This window comes from Rhinatrema bivittatum, chromosome 16, assembly GCF_901001135.1.
Source record: "Rhinatrema bivittatum chromosome 16, aRhiBiv1.1, whole genome shotgun sequence".
NCBI lineage: Eukaryota > Metazoa > Chordata > Amphibia > Gymnophiona > Rhinatrematidae > Rhinatrema > Rhinatrema bivittatum.
In genome coordinates, this window is record NC_042630.1 from 24,743,748 (window position 1) to 24,754,252 (window position 10,505).

Here is a 10,505-nt window from a genome sequence, read left to right on the forward strand (position 1 = left end):
GCCTTGCCATTCCGCTGAGTCGCCATTAGATCCATATGAGGAATGCCCCATCTGTAAGAAATGTGGCCCATTACTTTCTCCGATAGCTCCCATTCTCCAGGACCCAATTGTTGCTGGCTGAGAAAATCCGCTTGCACATTTTATTTATTTTATTTATTTTAAATTTTTATATACCGAAGTTCTTGTAGGGACTACAAATCACTCCGGTTTACATAAAATGAAGAACTGCTCAACAGAGAGCGGAGCTTTACATGGAACCCTGCTATGTGAGAAGCCACTATCAAGGCCAGATGCTACTCCATCCAGCACATCAGCATCTCCGCTTCCTGAGCAGCTGCTTGACTTTTGGTACCACCCTGGCGATTGAAGTAGGTCACCGTTGAAGCATTGTCTGACAGGATTCTGACCGGACAGTTACACAAAAGAGGTAGAAATTCCTGCAGAGTCAACCAAACCGTTCTAGTCTCTAAGCTGTTCATGGACCAGGATGCTTCTCCTCCACCAACCATTGGCCTTGCACTGACTGGGACTGACACGGCTCCCCAACCGGAGAGACTGGCGTCAGTAATCACAACCATCCACTGCGGAACCTCCAGATCTACACCGCGGCACAAATTGTCCTGACCAAGCCACCATGAAAGACTGGACCTGGCTGACTAAGCGGTAGTTTTTGTTTTTTTTTATTTATTTAACAGTTTTTTATACCGACCTTCATAGTAAATTACCATATCGGATCGGTTTACAGTTTAACAAAGGGAAAAACTAGAGTAACAATTCACGTAAACGAAAGATAACAATAAGTAGGAATAAGTCAAAGTTACAATCAACAGGGGGAGAGAACTTGGAAGCTTGCAACAAGCTGGAAAGAGGAAAGGCCGGTAAAAGTATTGTTACCATAGAGTGTACAAGTTAAAAACTTAAGAACGGTGCTTTAACCTGAAAGTCTCAGAGTCCATTTTTTCTTTGAAGATGAAACTGCTCTGACATCTGATCCCACCAGGATAGTAATGCATTCTATAGAGGTCTCATATGAGCAAACGCCCATGAGTAGATGCCATGGAACTGAGGACCTGCAAGTAATCCCAGCCCCTGGGCACTCAGGCCTCCAATAGCTTCCGAACTTGAGTCCGCAGCTTGACAATGCGCTCCCCTGTGAGAAATACTTTTCACATTCGAGTATCGAAGTGCACGCCCCCAAGAATTCCAGAAAGTGTGACGGAGAAAGATGGCTCTTGGACAGATTCACTATCCAGCCCAAGAATCTCAAGCCACTACCTGCCTGCAAAGGTCCTCTGACTTTGCCCAGATGAGCCAGTTGTCCAGATATGGATGAACCAGCACCCCCTCCTTTCTGAGGGCTGCCGCCACCACCATCACCTTGGTGAAGGTCTTCAGGGCCGTAGCTAGCCTGAATGGGAGAGCACAAAATTGAAAATGCCTCCTGAGGATCATAAACCGGAGATATCCGGGCGAATTCTTAAGTGTAGGTATGCTTATCAGATACAAGGCAGCCAGGAACTCCCCGCTTTGTACTGCTACTATGACAGACAGCAGAATCTCCATCTGGAACTGGGGTACCTTGACAGCTACGTTCACCTTCTTTAAATCCAGAATTGGACGAAAAATTCTTTCCTTCTTTGGAACCACAAAATAAATGAACATCTCATTCCTTGTTCCTCCTCGGGGAAGGGAACGATGTCTCCCAGCATTTCCAGTCGCTAGATGGTCTGCTGCACGATCAGTTTATTTTCCGGTGAGGCACAAGGAGATACCATGAATAGGCTCCTTAGCGGCAGAGCAAATTCTAAAGCACAACCATGTCCTATGAAGCATAGAATCCACTGGTCCTATGTGATTTCGACCCACTCCTTGTAAAATTGAGTCAAACGACCCCCGAAGACTGGGACTGAGGTGTGGGCCAGCCTCGCCTCATTGTGCAGGTTTGGCTCCGCCACGCCCCTGGCCGGAGCCCTCTGTTAGGCCGATGTCCATGAAATGACTGGTACCAGGACTCTGACCTCCCCAAGGTCTGCCTCTGGCCAGCACCCAGAGCTCTGCTCTGGTGGAAATGCCTCTATCCTCGAAAATGGGAGAACACAGAAGAAATCCTTTTGACCCTTTGGGCTTGTCCTCCGGTAGCTTGTGCATTTTATTGCCTCCCAGAAGCTTTAGCAGCTGCTCCAAGTCTTCTCCAAAAAGGGGCTTGCCCTTAAGAGGCAAAGCTCCCAGTTGAGCCTTTGACGAAACAACTGCTGACCGATTCCGTAACCAAAGGAGCCTCCTAGCCGAGACTGTGGACATCATCGTTCTGGAAGAAGTGCAAATGAGGTCATAAAAGGCATCGGCCCTGTCGGCAATGCCATCTCTAAGTGTTCCACCTGTTTCAAATCCTGGGTGACATTTCCTTGTTACCTTGTAACTGCTGCACCCACCTCAAGGTAGCCTGAAGCATAAAACTGCTACACACTGCAGCATGTATGCCCAGAGCAGACACCTCAAATTATCTTAAGGTGCACCTTGAGCTTCCAGTCTTGCAAATCCTTCAGAGCTGCCATGCCAGCTACTGGAATGGTGGTCCTTTTTGTAACTGCTGAAACAGAGGCATCCCCTTGGGCCCTTAAGAGCTTCAGAGTGTCTTCGGGCAAGGGATAGAGCTTATTCATGGCTCTGCTAACCTTAAGGCCAGTCCTCTGAGTATACCACTCCCTGACCACCAACTGTTTTACTGACTTATGAAAAGTGAAAGTTCTGGCCGGACCCCGTAAGCCAGCCATGACCGGATCCACCAAGTCCTGGTCCAAATCCTCCTGTAGAACAGTTATCCCTAACTCAGACAGGACATGCGGAATCATAGGTCACAGTTCCTCCTTTTAAAACAGGCGAACCACTTTGGGATCATCCCCCTCCATAGAGGGGACCTTTGCCAATTCCTCATCTGGATCCTGCCCAACCCTGGATGGACTCTAGTTGGGAGGACCGTCCCCAGACGGTAACTCATGATCAGACTCCTCAGAGGAACAGTCCTCGGCAGCCCTTGACACCGTTGGACCAAGGACTCTCCGAATCCTCATGGTCCCCGAAAACGTAAACCTCTTTTTGGGCAGAGCAGCTAAAGCTTTCCGCATGGGAGAGGGGGGCATCCCGCAGTGTTCCGAGCCAGAAAGGCTTCATGAATAAGCAGAATAAAACTCCAGGGAAAAGGGAGCAGGACCCAGAGAATCCCCCACAAGAAGATCTGACTCCTGCTCAGACTGCCCTTCCTGGCCCGGAATTTGCAGTGGTCAGCGGTGGCGGGAGATCCCCTCCCCCTGCCAACCTCTCTGCAGAAGCCGTGAAGGTTTTCAAAATGGCCTCCATTCCCATGCTGAGTGGGAACTAATTGGCAGCCTCTTCCAACGCAGCCAGGCTCTCGCTGCCTCAACAATGCTGCTGCAGCCCCACCCGATGAGCCCCCCCCCCCCCCCCCCAGGAGAGGCATCAGGAGCAACAGCCAGCCCTCGACAAACATGAGCTGTGCTCACCACAAACAGCACAGCGACACTCTCGCGGCATGGCTCGGCCCGATCCCAACTGCTTGGCACACGCCCGAAGAGAAGGGAGGGGGGAGAGCCGCAGATTGGAGCCCCCTGAACAGCTAACCTTCCTGTGCTACCGCCAACAGGGAGAGCCAAAAGAAAACAAGGCCCCTGTCATGTGTTTCTCTTTCAGGCTCTTTTTTTTTTTTTTTTTTCGAACTTTATAAAAGAATTAACAAAACACTTTCCAGCATGAAGGGTAGCAGAGGCTTCCTTCAAACCTCTTGTAGGTGAGGGATATGGACCACCAGCTATCACCTCCGGCATAATTCAGCAAGCAAATTAGGGCCCTCAACCCCTGCTCATCCTGTCCTCCAACCAGGTGGCCTAGTCCCACCAGGATCTGCTTAACCTCCTGGGAGGATAAACAACTTCTCTATTTGAAGCTGAAAATCATCTTCTTCCTATTATATTATCTTTTCTTTTTTTTAAACTCAGGTACAGAACAGCAGGTTTTGCACCTCCTCCATCTGCAGAAGACAGAGAAATACTGAGGAACTGCAAGTAGCACACCGGGTTAAGAGGCGGTGCCTGCTAAACTCACTCTGTCGCCATCTGCTGGGAGGGAGGCAAAACCCAGGAGTCTGGCCTGTTCTGGATACGTACAGGGAAAAGCCACCTATCACTTTTAAAATAATATTTCTATGAATATCTGAGACTGCCTGCAGAAGACTAAGAGGAATAAGTACCCCAGGAGAAAGCATGAAGCTGTGCTGCTCTTTACCTGTGGCCGTTGCTTGTGCTGGGTCTGGCTCTGTGTCTGTGTCTGTTCCCAGGTTCCCCGGGCTCGGCTAGTGCCCACTGATGTCATCATTTACAGTATATACAAATAACAGTATTTACAAGGTAGAATTCTGGGAAAAGAGTAGGATGACAGACAAAATCCAATTCAGAGAGACATTTCTATAATGGGAAACTCTTTCCCTCTCCAGCTAAGATTCGATGCCTAGGTATCATCTACCATATTAAATTACATTTGTAATAGGATCTGACTGCTCTGGAAAACTATTAGAATGATTCCACTAATATACAAGTGGTGAATTAACACCAGCAGTGCCGCGGCGTTTAAAGCCAGTTGCATGTAGCAAGAATCCAGTTTAGCTATATTTGATTTTAAAATACTGTGCCAGAAATAAGGTCCACTGCAATAAATTGTTCAGGCAGACACTCATTGAATGGCAACAGTAAATAAGGATCCAGATTTCACAAACTGTAACGAGTATCCAAGAGAGGATTTACTTCCTCACTTGACAATAGCAACATCAGTACTCTGCTTGGTATTTAGAGCCCGACAGAAAGAACGTTCTTTTCATATATCACTTGATAAGTAATCGTATGTACAACACCATTAATAAAAAGGGAAAGACATGCAGCCCAGAATAAACCCAACGAGCCTGACTTTCTTGCACATGACTGAAATTGTGTTTCTATTTTCTACACTCTGAATACAGCCTTATATCCCTTCTCCCAAACTTATTTTTAAAAGGTGCACTGGGAAGTCATTCACTGTCCTAAAGTGGTTGCCAAACGCTCGCAGCATGACCAAGGAAGCAACAAACGTGAATCTTAGGCCAGAAATGCATCACTAAACCACAACATGCATCCACGTGCCATTACTGAAATAAAGATGTCAGATGCTATGACCCAATGAGGAGGGCTGAGCAGGACCAAGGACAGTAGGAAAGCCCATTAGCACCTTGAGCAATCCAAGCAGCCAAATGTATGCCCTTTTCTGTTACCTGGGGGTGATCAACTCCCAATCCTTTCCCAGGGAAAAAGACAATCGGACATGGATTAATCCTGCCAAATCAAGGTCTACCTAAATTAACAAAAGTGTAAGGAAGACAAAAAATAGCCAAGCAGTTACTACTTGGTTCAGCTAGCCACACAAACCTCTGGCCTGCAAACCGCATGCAAAATTATGGAAGGAGAGAGAGAAAAAAAGTACCGGGTACATGTCTTGGCTGGCTCATTTAAAAATGGACATATGTATAACTCATCTAAATATAACAAAAGTAGATTAAGTGAGCACATGCAGCTATATGTGGCATTGAAAAGTAGAAAAGATTTCAGAAATCTATATTTAAAACCGTTTCTTGAAAATCCACAAGTACAAAAGCTTCACATACATAACTCTGAAGCATGTCAAAGTAAAAGTCAACAAGACAGTCCAAACTTTTTTATTTTAATTTTTTTTTTAAACATTTTTCCCCAACCTGTCCCCCCATAAATTTCAGAAATCTGAAGCTCCCATTCTTATACCCTGATGCTCAAGGATTCCATTCACTGTATGTTTTGCTAGTGCCTAATAAGCAGCCATGAGTATTATGCATGCTAACAGCTCTGCAAGACTTTCTTAACTGTGGTTATACTTCAGAAGCAAGACTCAAAGTTGAGAAGATCCAATCACTAAACTTAGCAATTAAGATCTCAACTATCATAAGAGGGTCTTAAGGAACTCCAGCCACAATTTTAGCCCTCTGGGTCAGTAAGGGCTGGTAAAATTAGTCAAAAATCAAAAATATATTGCCTTCACTCCCTTCTCCTATACTGCCAATTCATAACTTTTAGGCTGATGCTATATCGTGAGCTAAGCCTAGCACATAGGCTAACGAGCTCTTGGATGCACTAGGCTAAATCCCGACACAATAAGGGGATTGGAGCGTCCAAACTAGAGCGAAGTTAATAGTGCTCATCACATGTAAATGCACATAGATGAGGCTATTACCCCCGATGCAAAAAAAAAAATCACCATGCCCCAATGTGCATGTTTTAATATGGAAAACGCTAGCCCCAGGACCAGTGTTGTCTTACACGCTCCGAGCAGTATAAGAAAACCCCTACAAAGCCACAAAAAAAGCCAAAAATATTGGAAGCAGCATGAAAAACATTTTGACGGCGGTCAGGTTAAAGAAACTGACACCCATTAATTGGGCATCTGTTTTCCTAACTGGCGCACAGCCACTACTCCTGGGTGCCCAATGCCATGGACGTGTTAGATTCACATAATTTATCCCTAGCGTGTCCGTTTTAGTGCAACCCCTCCTTTAAATTACGGATCGCGCACCCAGGAGAGGTGGATCGGCACGCGTTAGAGCGGGCACTCAATCAGGAGCATCCGTTCTATGTGAGCCGCTATTGCATCAGCCGTTCTGTGCTCTACACTTGGATGCACGTATGCTTGGAATACACTTTCTAAGTTGGTGCGTCATGCTCCTTCTCTGGGCCTTATTCAAATCTAGTCTAAAATCTCACCTTTTTGGGACTGCTTTTAAGTCTTAATCCCCGATTATTCTGCCCTCAAGCTTTATTGATTTTAATCTTGATTAGACCGTTAACTCTGCTGAGAAGGGACAGTCCCTTATGTAATTTTGTACAGTGAAGCATATGTTGAGAAATTATATAAAAGTGACAAATAGTAGTAACAATTGAGAGGGCATCATTAAATTGCAGGATGAACTATTACAAAGTTGTCTAACACCCCAAACAAAAGTTCAAGATGCCTGAAAGGTGTAAGAACACAAGTAACACTACAGACTTTACAGAGCTTCCTTGCTGCCTGCAACTCTTTTCTACTGGAAACATGAGACTCCTTACCCAAGCTTCAGATAATCTCATAAAACATTTGAAAAGAAATAGCAAAACTGTGGCTCAAACGAATCAGTACTTACTGGGACAATTGACTGAGAAATAAATATGATAAAGTGGGATACTACAACAGCATTCACTTTACTATAAACTTTCAATACTAACATTTCAATTCTACATTTAAAACTAATGGAACTTCTACATTAGTTGAATTTTAGAATGATATACTTAAACAATAAGATTAGGTGACAAGGAGCTTGAAGCTTCCTCTTGCTCATTTTAAGTGCCTGTAACTAGTTAAATGACAGGAACTCAACATACAACAGTTCAGAAAACATTTGGGAAGAAGAGTCAGCAAAACAATTTTGTCACACTGATCTCAAGAGTACCAATGACAAACTCATGGAAAACAGTTTGCCTCTGTCTACATGAAGGAAAAACACTATTCTGGCACCTATTCTTGCAATTGTTAATGTTATGCTGCAGAATTTAGATACATATTTTTATACATGTGTATTTTAATTCATAATGACTTCTAAATTCAAAGTTACCCTATAGACTGCTGTAAACAAATCAGGCCTATTTGTGCTATAAATTTTGTTTAAAAATACTGGATGAAAGATACAAGATATGACTAAAACCTAAGTTGTCTTTGTTACAGGATTTCCTCACCAACTAATTAATAGAACATAGACTAATTCTACCACTTAAGAACATGAGAAATGTCATGCTGAGTCAGGCAAAGGTACATCAAGCTCAGCATCCTACCTCCAATAGTGGCCAATCCAGGTCACAAGTACCCGGGCAGATCCCATAAAGTAGATCTATTTCCACTCCCAGGGACAGCAATGGCTCCTCCTAATCTACCTAGCCAATAATTAGGAATTTGTCCAAACCTCTTAAAACCCTCCATGCTAGTCACCTTGACCACATCCTCTGGCAATAGATTCCATAGCTTGATTGTGCATGGAGTGAAAAAGTACTTTCTACAATTTGTTTTAAATTGTCTGGTTGTTAGTTTCATGGTGTGTCTTGTTTTAATATTATTTGAAAGGGTAAATAACTGTCTTATTTACCCATTCTGCCACACTCAATTTTATAAACTTCTATCATGTCCCCTCTCAGCCATCCCTTTTCCAAGCTGAAGAACCCCTATGGGAAAATCCTCTGTGGCTGGACCCACATATTTAGGTTGACTTCAGAAGAAAAATCTCCTCATGAAACCATATATAGCAATAATGTCTAAAAAACAGCCAGAAGATGCAGATCTTTCACAACTATTCAGTAAAGTATTCTTACTGCTACATTTCAAGTCCTTATACATTTACCCCACACAGTTCAAGTGTTCTGAAAAAAATCAAGAAAAAAAAAAGTAATCTCCTGATATTACTGGGCAGGAAGAGTAACCTGATTATATTTCTCTAGGGATATCAGGATAATTGTACAACCTCTGCACTGAGGCTTCTAAACCTGTTTCACTGACAGACTACAGTGGAAAAAAGATGTTCCACCCAAGGCCAAAGGACATGCAGTGATTGAAGCAGATGGGAGAGGCATGGGGTGTGGAGGGAAGAGAAGAGTGCCCTTATGCCAGGCCCAGGACCTGTGGGGGAAGAGAGGAGAGGCAATGCCCGCTTGCCAAGCTCAGTCTTTCAGTGGGGGACATGGACCCAATGCCAAGTCAATGGTTTGTGCAGAGCGGGGTTGTGCCACAGCACAAAATGCATACTGGGTGGGCAGCAGTGCTCCTGTGCCAGTTTGGGGGTGAATGGGAAAGAAGCATTACCAATACACCAAACCTAGGGGGGGGGGGTTGGGTTTTTTTTTGGGGGGGGGGAGGGGAGAGTGCCCTTGCACCACATCTAATATTTGTGCAGGAAAAGCAAATGCCAGGGGCTGCAGGGAGGAGAGGAACAGTGCCCCAAACCAGGTCCTGGGCTTACAGAAAAGAGGAAGCAGTTCCCCTGCATCAAACCCAAAATTTATGGAGAAAGAAAACTAGAGGGGAAGTGAAGGAAGTAGTGCCTCTGCACTACACATAGAGTTTGTCCCTTCACCAAGCCCAGAGCTTAAGAAAGTGGTGAACCAGGAATAATTTTAGGGACAGGGGAAGGGCAGCAATGCCTCTGCACCAGGTTCAAACTTTGGGTGGATAAGGAAGTAGCCTCTCAGACATAGGATATTTTTTTTTTGGGGGGGGGGGGAGGTAATGCCCCTTAACCAGGCCTGCGATTTTTTTTTGGGGGGGGGCAACACAATGCCCCCACAGCAGCACCAGGATTTGGGGGCAGACATGCCCCTACACCACGTCTAGCAGTTGTGGAAGGAAGAGCAGTGTCAATGCACCAGGCCAACGGTTGAGGGAAAATACCCTTGCATAAGTTTCAAAGATTTGTAAGAGAGATGGGGGAAATGCCCTTGCATCAGGCCCAAGATTTGCAAGGGGGCCAGGCCCAGGGAGGAAGGGAAAAGTACCCCAAGCCAAGCCCAGGGTTTAAAGAGATGGGGAGACAATGCCCCTATGCCAGTTATAACGGGGGAGGAGGGGGGAAGTGCCCCTTCACTTGGCTCATGGCTTAGGAGAATGAAGTAGTGCCCCTTTAACAGGACTAGCTTTTTTTTTGGGGGGGGGGGAGGGGGAGTAGAGAGAGGATTGTGACCCGCACCAGGTCCGGGAGGTGGAAGATGGTGATGGAGCGATGTCAATTCGCCAAGCTCTGAGATCGCGAAAGAGAGGTGGGACCAGTGCCCCCACATCATGCCCGAGATTTATAGAAGAAGGGACCGTTCCTCCATGCCAGGGCCTGCGAGCAGGAAAGGGCAGTGCCCGTGCACCAGACCCTTTCAGTTTCCGGTTTGATTGCGGCTCTCGCGCCTTCCCCCGATGCACCAATCCTTCTACCCGGCAGTCCGGGCGCCAATCCCAAAACCACCCAGCAGGGGTGGAAACACAGCGAGGACAGAGAGATGCGGGCTCCGGGGAATCCCAACCCCGTAGAAAGGAGGCGGCGGCACCACCCGCTGTTCCCGCACCTCACTACCGATCCGCAGTACTTCCCTCCCCACGTTGCTGGCCAGCCCGAGGAGATATCCGCTACCCTTCCCCTCACGCGGAAGACCTCCCTACCCGTCCCCTAGGCTTCACCGGGCCTGCTAGGCCGCAAACCCATCAACAACAAATCCCAAACCGTGCGGGGAAAGCGCGAAGGGCGCCGGGATGCCAGGCCGTGGCCGCCCACCCTCTCTTCACCTCCCCAGCGCAGCCACCGACGGAGTCCGGGGCAGCAGAAAAGCGGCGCCCCCACCGCCGCTGCAGACAATGAGCCGCCTGCTCCTAACCGT

At 46.4% G+C, this 10,505-nt stretch overlaps 1 protein-coding gene across 17 annotated transcripts in view; it reads right to left on the reverse strand.

Annotated features, from left to right (window-relative positions):
- The window catches only part of UBAP2L (ubiquitin associated protein 2 like), a 108,355-nt gene that overhangs the window by 97,711 nt on the left and 139 nt on the right, over positions 1-10,505 (reverse strand). For 15 of the 17 annotated variants that reach the window (XM_029580149.1, XM_029580156.1, XM_029580155.1 and 12 more), the window contains exon 2: positions 4,300-4,429. The exons of 1 other annotated variant lie outside the window; for it this stretch is intronic. In XM_029580149.1, coding sequence (XP_029436009.1) covers positions 4,300-4,389 — 90 coding nt within the window. In that variant the 5' untranslated portion in view covers positions 4,390-4,429. Of the gene's footprint in view, positions 1-4,299; positions 4,430-10,413; positions 10,499-10,505 lie in introns of those variants that run through there. One more of the 17 variants, XM_029580140.1, reaches the window with a different exon arrangement.